Source organism: Esox lucius, chromosome 19 (assembly GCF_011004845.1).
Source record: "Esox lucius isolate fEsoLuc1 chromosome 19, fEsoLuc1.pri, whole genome shotgun sequence".
NCBI lineage: Eukaryota > Metazoa > Chordata > Actinopteri > Esociformes > Esocidae > Esox > Esox lucius.
Window position 1 is genome coordinate 38,987,501 of NC_047587.1, and position 9,764 is coordinate 38,997,264.

Genomic DNA, 9,764 nt, shown 5'->3' on the forward strand with positions numbered 1-9,764 from the left:
GGCGTATGACCGGGTCCCCCGGGAGATATTGTAGGAGGTGCTGCGGGAGTATGGGGTGAGGAGGTCCCTTCTGAGGGCTATCCAATCCCCGTACGTCCAAAGTGAGAGCTGTGTTCGGGTTCTCTGTAGTAAGTCGGACTCGTTCCAGGTGGGGGTTGACCTCCGCCAGGGCTGTGCTTTGTCACCAATCCTGTTTGTAACTTTTATGGACAGGATATCGAGGCGTAGTTGGGGTGGGGAGGGGTTGCAGTTCGGTGGGCTGGGGATCTCATCGCTGCTTTTTGCGGATGATGTGGTCCTGATGGCATCATCGGTCTGTGACCTTCAGCACTCACTGGACCGGTTCGCAGCCGAGTGCAATGGGGTTGGGATGAGGATTAGCACCTCTAAATCTGAGGCCATGGTTCTCAGCAGGAAACCGATGGTGTGCCTCCTCCGGGTAGGGAATGAGGCGTTACCCCAAGTAGAGGAGTTCAAGTATGTCGGGGTCTTGTTCGCGAGTGAGGGGACAATGGAGCGGGAGATTGGCCGGAGAATCGGAGCAGTGGGAGCGGTATTGTATTCGCTTTACCGCACCGTTGTGACGAAAAGAGAGCTGAGCCGGAAGGCAAAGCTCTCGATATACTGGTCAATTTTCTTTCCTACCCTCACCTATAGTCATGAAGGCTGGGTCATGACCGAAAGAACAAGATCGCGAGTACAAGCGGCTGAAATGGGTTTTCTCAGAAGGGTGGCTGGTTTCTCCCTTAGGGATAGGGTGAGAAGCTCAGCCATCCATGAGGAACTCGGAGTAGAGCCGCTGCTCCTTTGCGTCGACAGGAGCCAGTTGAGGTGGTTCGGGCATCTGGTAAGGATGCCCCTAGGACGTCTCCCTAGGGAGGTATTTCAGGCACGTCCAGCTGGGAGGAGACCTCGGGGTAGGCCCAGGACTAGGTGGAGAGATTATATTTCGACACTGGCCTGGGATGCCTCGGGATCCCCCAGTCACAGCTGGCAAATGTGGCTCGGGAAAGGGAAGTTTGGGGTCCCCTGTTGGAGCTGCTGCCCCCGCGACCCGATACCAGATAAGCGGATGAAGATGAGATGAGAGATTAATATTAGTGCTCAACTTTGTATCTATATGCCTAAAAACATCTGTTCCTTCAAAACTGCACTTTCTCAATTTACCATTGAAAACCCTGTCTGTCTGTCTGTGTAGATACTACGGGTTGTGGATGTGGTTCCCAGAGCTTCTTAAGAGAGCAGAGGATGGAGGCTCACCCTGTGCCAATGCATCTCGCTTACAAAGCCTGGACAACCAAAGCTGCTACCCAGTGAAAACAGCAGGTGATACTAACCACATAGGCAATGTTTTCAACAGAACATTCCCTCCTGCCAGACACAGGGAAATAGTTATGTTAAGGAGCTACATAGTTTTTTTTATATAAATCTGTACTAGTTTCTCTTAAGCAATTATTACTTATTCTTTAATGACTTAATGTGTGGGGCCGCTTTTTTGGCAGTGTACATGGAGGGTTTTCTTACAGCAGCTTCAAGCCTACCAGGGAACATCTTCACCATTCTACTGATGGATGTCATCGGTGGAAAGGTCCTGCTTTGTGAGTTGACATTTATTTGAGCTGGGAAAAAAATCACATTAATTCAGTAGGCTATGAAGGATTGAGGTCATTGTGTTTCTTTAAAAACATACAGCTCTGGAAAAAATTAAGAGACCACTCCGGATTTTTCTTAAATCAGCATCTCTACATGTATGGCAGCCATTCCAGTGTCTGTTAAATTCCAACACAGGCTCACCTCATTATACTTAACGAGATACTGATAAAAAATAACTATTCAGCATGACAAAAGAGTTGGAAAAAAATAGCTTTGAGTGAGGAAAGGAAGCGTTAAATTCTGGCTTTACTGGCCGAGGGATACAGTGAGCATCAGGTTGCTTCCAACCTGAACATTTCAAAGACGGCATAAGAACAAGGTCAAGCAACAAACATTGGGGACAACAAAACTACAGACTGGCAGAGGGCGAAAATGACTGTCCACTGACCGAGATGACCGCCAACTCATTCGAAAGTCACTCGACAACCATAAGATTACATCAAGCGACCTACAAAAAGAAGCTGGGGTGAAGTGCACGGTGAGGACCGTTCGAAACAGGCTCCTAGGGGCAGAGCTGAAGTTGTGCAAAGCTAGAAAAAAACCTTAGTCAATGAGAAGCAGAGAAGAGCCAGGCTGAAGTTTGCAAAAGTCCATAAGTAGAGGACCGTAGAGTAATGGATTTTCCCAACACCTGGTCTTCTAATGGTTAGACGGAGACCTGGAGAGGCCTACAAGCCACAGTGTCTCGCACACACTGTGGAATTTGGTGGAGGATTGGTGATGATTTGGGGATGCTTCAGCAAGGATAGAATTGGGCATATTTGTCTTTGTGAAGGATGCATGAACAAGGTTATGCTGGAAGAAAACCTGCTTCCTTTTGCTCTGACAATGTTTCCCAACTCTGAGGTTTGGTTTTTCCAGCAGGACAATGCTCCATGCCACACAGCCAGGTCAATCAAGGTGTGGATGGAGGACCACCAGATCAAGACCTTGTCATGGCCAGCCCAATCTCCAGACCTGAACCCCATTGAAAACCTCTGGAATTTGATCAAGAGGAAGATGGATGGTCACAAGCCATCAAACAAAGCAGAGCTACTTGAATTTGTGTGCCAAGAGTGGCATAAAGTCACCCAACAGCAATGTAACAGACTGGTGGAGAGCATGCAAAGACACATGAAAGCTGTGATAAAAAAATTAAAAAAAAGAGGTATTCCACCAAATATTGATTTCTGAACTCATACTTAGTTAAAGGAACCGTATGTAAGAAATCAATTTAAATTAATCATAAAATGGCCTTGATGTGTCACTAGACATTAAGAATCATGTTCATTTCAAATACTTATATCACTGACAACAGTAGTCTGGCCAGGATATTGTCATTTAAAAGTAAGAGTTGCAGCCCTCAACTGATGTTAATGTTGTCATGTTGTGTTTTGGCCTGATGCGCCACCCTCCACCTATCTACCTATCACAAAGTCAGTAGTGTTTCGGGATCCGGGTTGCCAGCTCTGCTCTAACCTACTCTAACTCTAGTCGGATAAATAACGTCTAACGTTACAAAATCTAAAAGACCTCGTTATAATTCCAAAATACGTCGTGACAAAGTCCAAAATAAAACAAGAATTTGTATAGGAGATGCCTTTGAAAGATGGAAGACGGCTGAAAACAGAGAAGAATTTGAAGACAGACGCCAACGTTGCTAATTTTCTCCTGGACAGGTAAAATTAATCTGTGTTTGACTAACTTGTACTTGATGTCAATGGACATTTCATATATTCATGACAGTCGAACAAAGTTATGCATGTTCGTGCAAAGTAACGTTACGTTAGCTCTTAGCCCGTTTCTCTGTCCTTATGCTGAGGCGCTTAGGAAAACAACATTAGCACACCCATTATGGCAATTTGAAATGTAATTGAGACAGAAGCCTAACTCAAAATAAACATTCTCTTCCTTTTGGGCTTTGCACTATGTTAGTGTTGGTTTGGAAGCACTAGGTGCAATTCCAAGGTAAAATAACTTTTTCTAATGTCCATAACACTAATGAAAAGCACAGTGTAGCCTATGACATTAAAAAAAGTTGGTCCACTTGGAACATTTTGTAGCCTACTTGTTTTTCATGCAAGTTCTACAGCCAAAAATAGTAGAATGTCATGTAATATTTCACATCACATATTTTAGCATTATGGACGTGTGCTGCAGGGTAAGTAAAAAAATACAGCTGGCCGCTTTCACTTATAGCGTCAGCTAAATGAATAGCTGTATTTTTGATATCGGTTACACATAGTTACATAGGCTTGTGCTTGTACTTACGTTAATGACAGATACCTAACGTTACAAGTTAGACTAACAGCTACTGTTCTAACAATGTGCTGTCACATACGAGCATACATCTTTACGATTATATTTGACTAATGACAATTAGTAAATTTTTGCAATACATAATTACTTCGCAAAATATCTCTTTCTCTTTTGTTAATTAAGCATAAACATAATTAACAGGAAAAAAACGTACTGTGTATGACTCGTCGTCCCTTGGAAGCTCGTAGAAGCAGCCTACGTTTCTGGCCAATCCTGCAGCTTGTCTGGCAACCTCGAGTCAGGGGGGAGGGGGAGGGGATACACCGCTCTACAGTATTTTTAAAGTGATTGCAGTACCAGTTTTGGCCACAATCCTGCATACGGTTCCTTTAAAACATTAGTATTTTGTTGTTGAAAAATGAATATGAAATTGTTTTCTTAGCATTATTTGAAGTATGAAAACAATGCAAATATATTGGGTTATTTTGACCAATTATTTTCTACAAATAAATACTCTAAATGACAGTATTTCTATTGCTTTTGGAATTTGGGAGTAATGTTGTTCATAGAATTAAAATTTTATTCAAACACATACCTATGAATAGTAAAACCAGAGAAACTGTTTATTTTGCCGTGGTCTCTTAATTTTTTCCAGAGCTGTATATTGGACACAGTCTATGATTAATTTTGTATATTGCTCAAATTTGTTAGCAATTGAAAAGCTAACAGAAGCAAGAGGAAAAAAAACATTAAAGAAAAGCCAACAAAACAAACAGAAAAGTATAACACTTCCCCTCCCCCTTTTTTCTCCCCCAGTTATTAAAAGTACAACATATACAATTTGTTTTAATGCGCTGTAATTATGCCGTATCCACACTTCCCAAGCCACTCATAGCTTAACCACACACTTTGTGGTATACATCCAGAACAAAGCTCTTAACTAATAAAGCTGTCCCTGCGGCCAGTTTGTCTCAGTCTAGTGATGTCTGTCCCAGGCTGTAGCCTGCTTATGTCCTCTGTTAGTGTGTTCCTCATCTACGTGGTGAAGACCAAAGCACAGAGTGTGCTTATCTCCTGTGTGTTCGGTGGAGTTTCCGTGGTGGCCTGGAACGCCTTGGACGTGTTGGGAACTGAGTTGTACCCCACCCCTCTGAGGTAACATGACAGCCTGATCCTGGATCTGTTTACTGTTTCCTTGTCAATTCCTGTGACAGGCGATGTGACGATTTAAGATGTACAAAGATCACAAAGCTGAATGTGTCATTATTGTCTGTGAAAAAACAAACAGCCCTTGAGTTCATTTTCTAGTTAACAAAACAGAAGGGTGCATATTGCCAGTGTTTTCTTTTTTTAAAAGTCACTGTTGGAGACAAGCTAATATACAGGTGCTGGTCATATAATTAGAATATCATCAAAAAGTTGATTTATTTCAGTAATTCCATTCAAAAAGTGACATTTTTATAATGTATACATTCATTCCACACAGACTGATATATTTAAAGTGTTTTTTCTTTTAATTGTGATGATTATAACTGACAACTAATGAAAATCCCAAATTCAGTATCTCCAAAAATTTGAATATTACTTTTTTAGATTTTTAGAAATGCTGACCAACTGAAAAGTAAGAACATGAAAAGTATGAGCATGTACAGCACTCAATACTTAGTTGGGGCTACATTTGCCTGAATTACTGCACCAATGCGGCGTGGCATGGAGGCGATCAGTCTGTGGCACTGCTCAGGTGTTATGAGAGCCCAGGTTGCTCGGATAGTGGCCTTCAGCTCTTCTGCATTGTTGGGTCTGGCATATCGCATCTTCCTCTTCACAATACCCCATAGATTTTCTATAGGGTTAAGGTCAGGCGAGTTTGCTGGCCAATTAAGAACAGGGATACCATGGTCCTTAAACCAGGTACTGGTAGCTTTGGCACTGTGTGCAGGTGCCAAGTCCTGTTGGAAAATGAAATCTGCATCTCCATAAAGTTGGTCAGCAGCAGGAAGCATGAAGTGCTCTAAAACTTCCTTGTAGATGGCTGCATTGACCTTGGACCTCAGAAAACACAGTGGACCAACACCAGTAGATGACATGGCACCTCAAACCATTACTGACTGTGGAAACTTTACACTGGACTTCAAGCAAAGTGGATTATGTGCCTCTCCTCTCTTCCTCCAGACTCTGGGACCTTGATTTCCAAAGGAAATGCTAAATGTACTTTCATCAGAGAACATAACTTTGGACCTCTCAGCAGCAGTCCAGTCCTTTTAGTCTTTAGCCCAGGCGAGACGCTTCTGTCTTATTTAAGAGTGGCTTGACACAAGGAATGCGACAGCTGAAACCCATGTCTTGCATGTCTTTGCGTGATGGTTCTTGAAGCACTGACTCCAGAGCTGCAGTCCACTCTTTGTGAATCTCCCCCACATTTTTGAATGGGTTTTGTTTCACAATCCTCTCCAGGGTGCGGTTATCCCTATTGCTTGTACACTTTTTTCTACCACATATTTTCCTACCCTTCGCCTCTCTATTAATGTGCTTGGACACAGAGCTCTGTGAACAGCCAGCCTATTTAGCTATGACCTTTTGTGTCTTGCCCTCCTTGTGCAAGGTGTCAATGGTCGTCTTTTGGGCAGCAGTCAAGTCAGCAGTCTTCCCTATTATTGTGTTGCCTAGAGAACTAGACTGAGAGACCATTTAAAGGCCTTTGCAGGTGTTTTGAGTTAATTAGCTGATTAGTGTGTGGCACCAGGTGTCTTCAATATTGAACCTTTAAACAATATTCATATTTTCTGAGATACTGAATTTGGGGTTTTCATTAGTTGTCAGTTATAATCATCAAACTGAAAAGAAATAAACACTTGAAATATATCAGTCTGTGTGGAATGAATGTATACATTATACAAGTTTCACTTTTTGATGATATTCTAATTTTATGCACTCAACTAAGTTGCTTCCAATAAGAGCGTCTGCTGAATGACTTAAATGTTAAATGTAATACATTTCATTGTCTGATTCTAACTGGATGGTGATTCTATACCCATAGGAAGTCCAAACCATGTTGACTACTTCAAAGTGATGAAAGCCCTCAATGATGCAGCCTGTGCAAAATCTGGCTTTAAGTTCTACCTGTTTATGTATGTGGCCAAGATACAGTAGATGTCAGGCTGTTTTTGTCTCTCATACTATGTTGATATTGATTTCTTTCAGGTCCTCTGCCCTGGGCTTCTTCACTGGAGTGGGCAGAGTGGCAGCCATCATGGGTAATGTAGTCTTTGGCCAGTTAGTGGACACAAACTGTGTGATTCCAGTTTTGCTGGTGTCTGCACTGCTGCTGACAGGGGGGATCACTGCCCTGCGTCTTCCCCACACCAAACAGGCAGAGCTTACCTGAGGCCATCTGGGAAATGGAGTCAAGAAGATTAAGTGTCCTCCCCTGAAGGACAAGGGACATTTTTTCCCCTCAGAGATTTTTCTATCATGACCAAAGAAAACTATGGACCAAATGTTTAGACAGATTGAGTGCCATAAACAGAAAATGTGTACAATTTGGGAAACCATGTACCCCAATGGTTTCTCTGTCATTAGTAACGTATTGATCAAGGTAATCAGATGTTGATTATAAACCAGCAATTAATTGCCTTATTTACCACTCAAAGCAGGCCTCGTTAAGTCAAGTGACAGTTAGCATACTGTGACACGTCTTCCAACTGTTTTACCCAGAAGGCACTAGCACACGTCAGAAGGGTGCACAGCTATTCAGGACAGTGACACCCGGTTGTTTGGCCTCTGTACTCCAGCTTTGAATTGATAAAATCACTATGAGAAAGTGCTACTTTAATTTGAAGGTATTTTCACGTGCATCGGCTGAAAGGCTTAGAAATAAAAGCACTCTTTGTACAACATTCCTCTTCGTTAGGGGAATGAAAGTATATGGACAAATATACATGTGTATTAAAACAGTTAAACATTTTGTATTATTCATAGCACTGAAGGACTAGATGAAGTTGTGACAATGTTTTGGATGCATTTTTAGATTACTGTGTGCCTAATTGAAATAAATTGGAAGAAATGAGGAATGGAATGTCAATCCCAAAACACCCTTATTTGATGGTGAGATGCGCTAAGGAACAAAGCAGATTGATACAGATTTACCACTGGTAGTAGGTTTTTATACAGGACCCAAGACTAGTGCGATTTAAATAGAGAACCTCTGGTTTGAGCTAGTCTGTGATAGGAAATCCAGTATGACAAAGTGAGAACAGTTCTTTTGGAGGAGCTTGGCCATTAGAAGGGGATGATATTTTCCCTTAAAAGGTCTGTTAGCTGCACTGGAACAGGCCTAGAATTTAATTCTGACCAAGTTCTGCTATTCGTGAGGTTCATACAAGACAACTTAAAAATGCAACTGCTCTACATAATGCTAAACTTTAGAACTAGCTCATTAAGCATGAGTGACACTGTCCATGCCTTAGATCTCCTGTGCCAATGTTATGGCACCCATTCAAAATACATACTTTTGAAGGACTGTGTTGTGAAGATATTTTCTCCTTAGTAATAGAGTGGGACCCATGTTGTTAAAAAAAAAAAAACTTTGCCAAAACACACCTTGAAGAATTTGAGCTTCTTTGAAAGACACAGGTGACATTGTCATTTCTGAACTGATAAGAAAGGACAATGGTGGTGGTGGTGTTGTGAATGTGGGGGATGCTTTGCTGTATAAGGACCTGGAAGACTTGCCATTAACAAAAACTGAATATGAACCTGAAGCAGGGAGGTACGACAATGGGGATCACAACTTTGCACAATTTTATAGCACTTTAAGTGTACCAAGCGCTTGAACTAGCCTGAAATCGCTGCCTCCCTGTATTCACATCCTTACTTGACCACATACATTTAGGTCCACTTCACAATGACTAATTATTTCTAAACCCTAAGATTGATTTGTACAGAGTGACACTGAAAGCAATCAGGACCATTTTGCTAGAAGATCCTAGGACCTAGAGAATAGGGGTTCAAAAGGAGCTGTGCAGAGCAGGTGGAACTCACCACATATTTGGCAGGGAGGAGCCCTATTTTCCTGTCAACAAACCATCATTTTGCTGTTTTTGGTATTCACCAACATAAGTGGATTACACAATTTCAGTCAGAAATACTTTCTAGAAAAAGTTACTAGATCCAGGGTAAATTATCTCCTGTGCGCTATGGATGCATTCATATGCTAAACCAGTCACACACTTTAACAGTTGTGAAAGCTCACGGTTGCCCAAACTGCACCCAGACTAAGATGAAGCCTAACTGAACAGACACTATTGGGAGGCCAAACTGGACTGAAATGTGGACAGCTTGAAAACCAAAACAGAAAGGGCTGAGATGGAGTCCAGCAGCTTTTCTCAAAGTCCAATCTGAAATCTTAGAATGAACACACATGCTGGCTACTTTGAGCAAACCTTCCAAGTAAACTTGAACAGAATGTAGCCTAGGGTTCTCTAGCCAATCTCAAAAGTCTCAATCTTCCTACGCTAGGCGCATGGAAGCATATAACAGTAGCTGGGACATGCTAGCTGAAGTCGATGGATTCTAGCCATTTTAAAACATACAGACGTGGAGAAACCCATTGAGGGCCTGTAAGCACAGAATGGGATGCTCCCGCAACATTAGCCCACAACCACCGCAGACTGATGCTTTCCCTGCTTGTCTGAGACCCTCCTTTATACCAGTCCTTCATTTCTGCCTCACCTGTAACACCTGACCAGACCAAGTCAGTATCATTCATGTCATGGTCTGAATGAGGAACACAAACATAAATCAAGTGTCATAATTACCCTGCCTTTGTAGTGTTAATTAAACAAGGTCATGTTTGTAGCTGGATTTTTTTTTTG

General features: G+C 42.1%; 1 protein-coding gene across 2 annotated transcripts in view; it reads left to right on the plus strand.

The window, feature by feature from the left end:
- Positions 1–7,972, plus strand: part of sv2 (synaptic vesicle glycoprotein 2) — a 21,977-nt gene extending 14,005 nt beyond the window's left edge. Inside the window, exons 10-13 of one of the 2 annotated variants that reach the window (XM_013139063.3) lie at positions 1,199–1,326; positions 1,503–1,598; positions 4,887–5,046; positions 7,093–7,972. In XM_013139063.3, coding sequence (XP_012994517.1) covers positions 1,199–1,326; positions 1,503–1,598; positions 4,887–5,046; positions 7,093–7,276 — 568 coding nt within the window. In that variant the 3' untranslated portion in view covers positions 7,277–7,972. Of the gene's footprint in view, positions 1–1,198; positions 1,327–1,502; positions 1,599–4,886; positions 5,047–7,092 lie in introns of those variants that run through there. The other variant, XM_020040630.2, reaches the window with a different exon arrangement.
- The last annotated feature ends 1,792 nt before the right edge of the window (positions 7,973–9,764 follow it).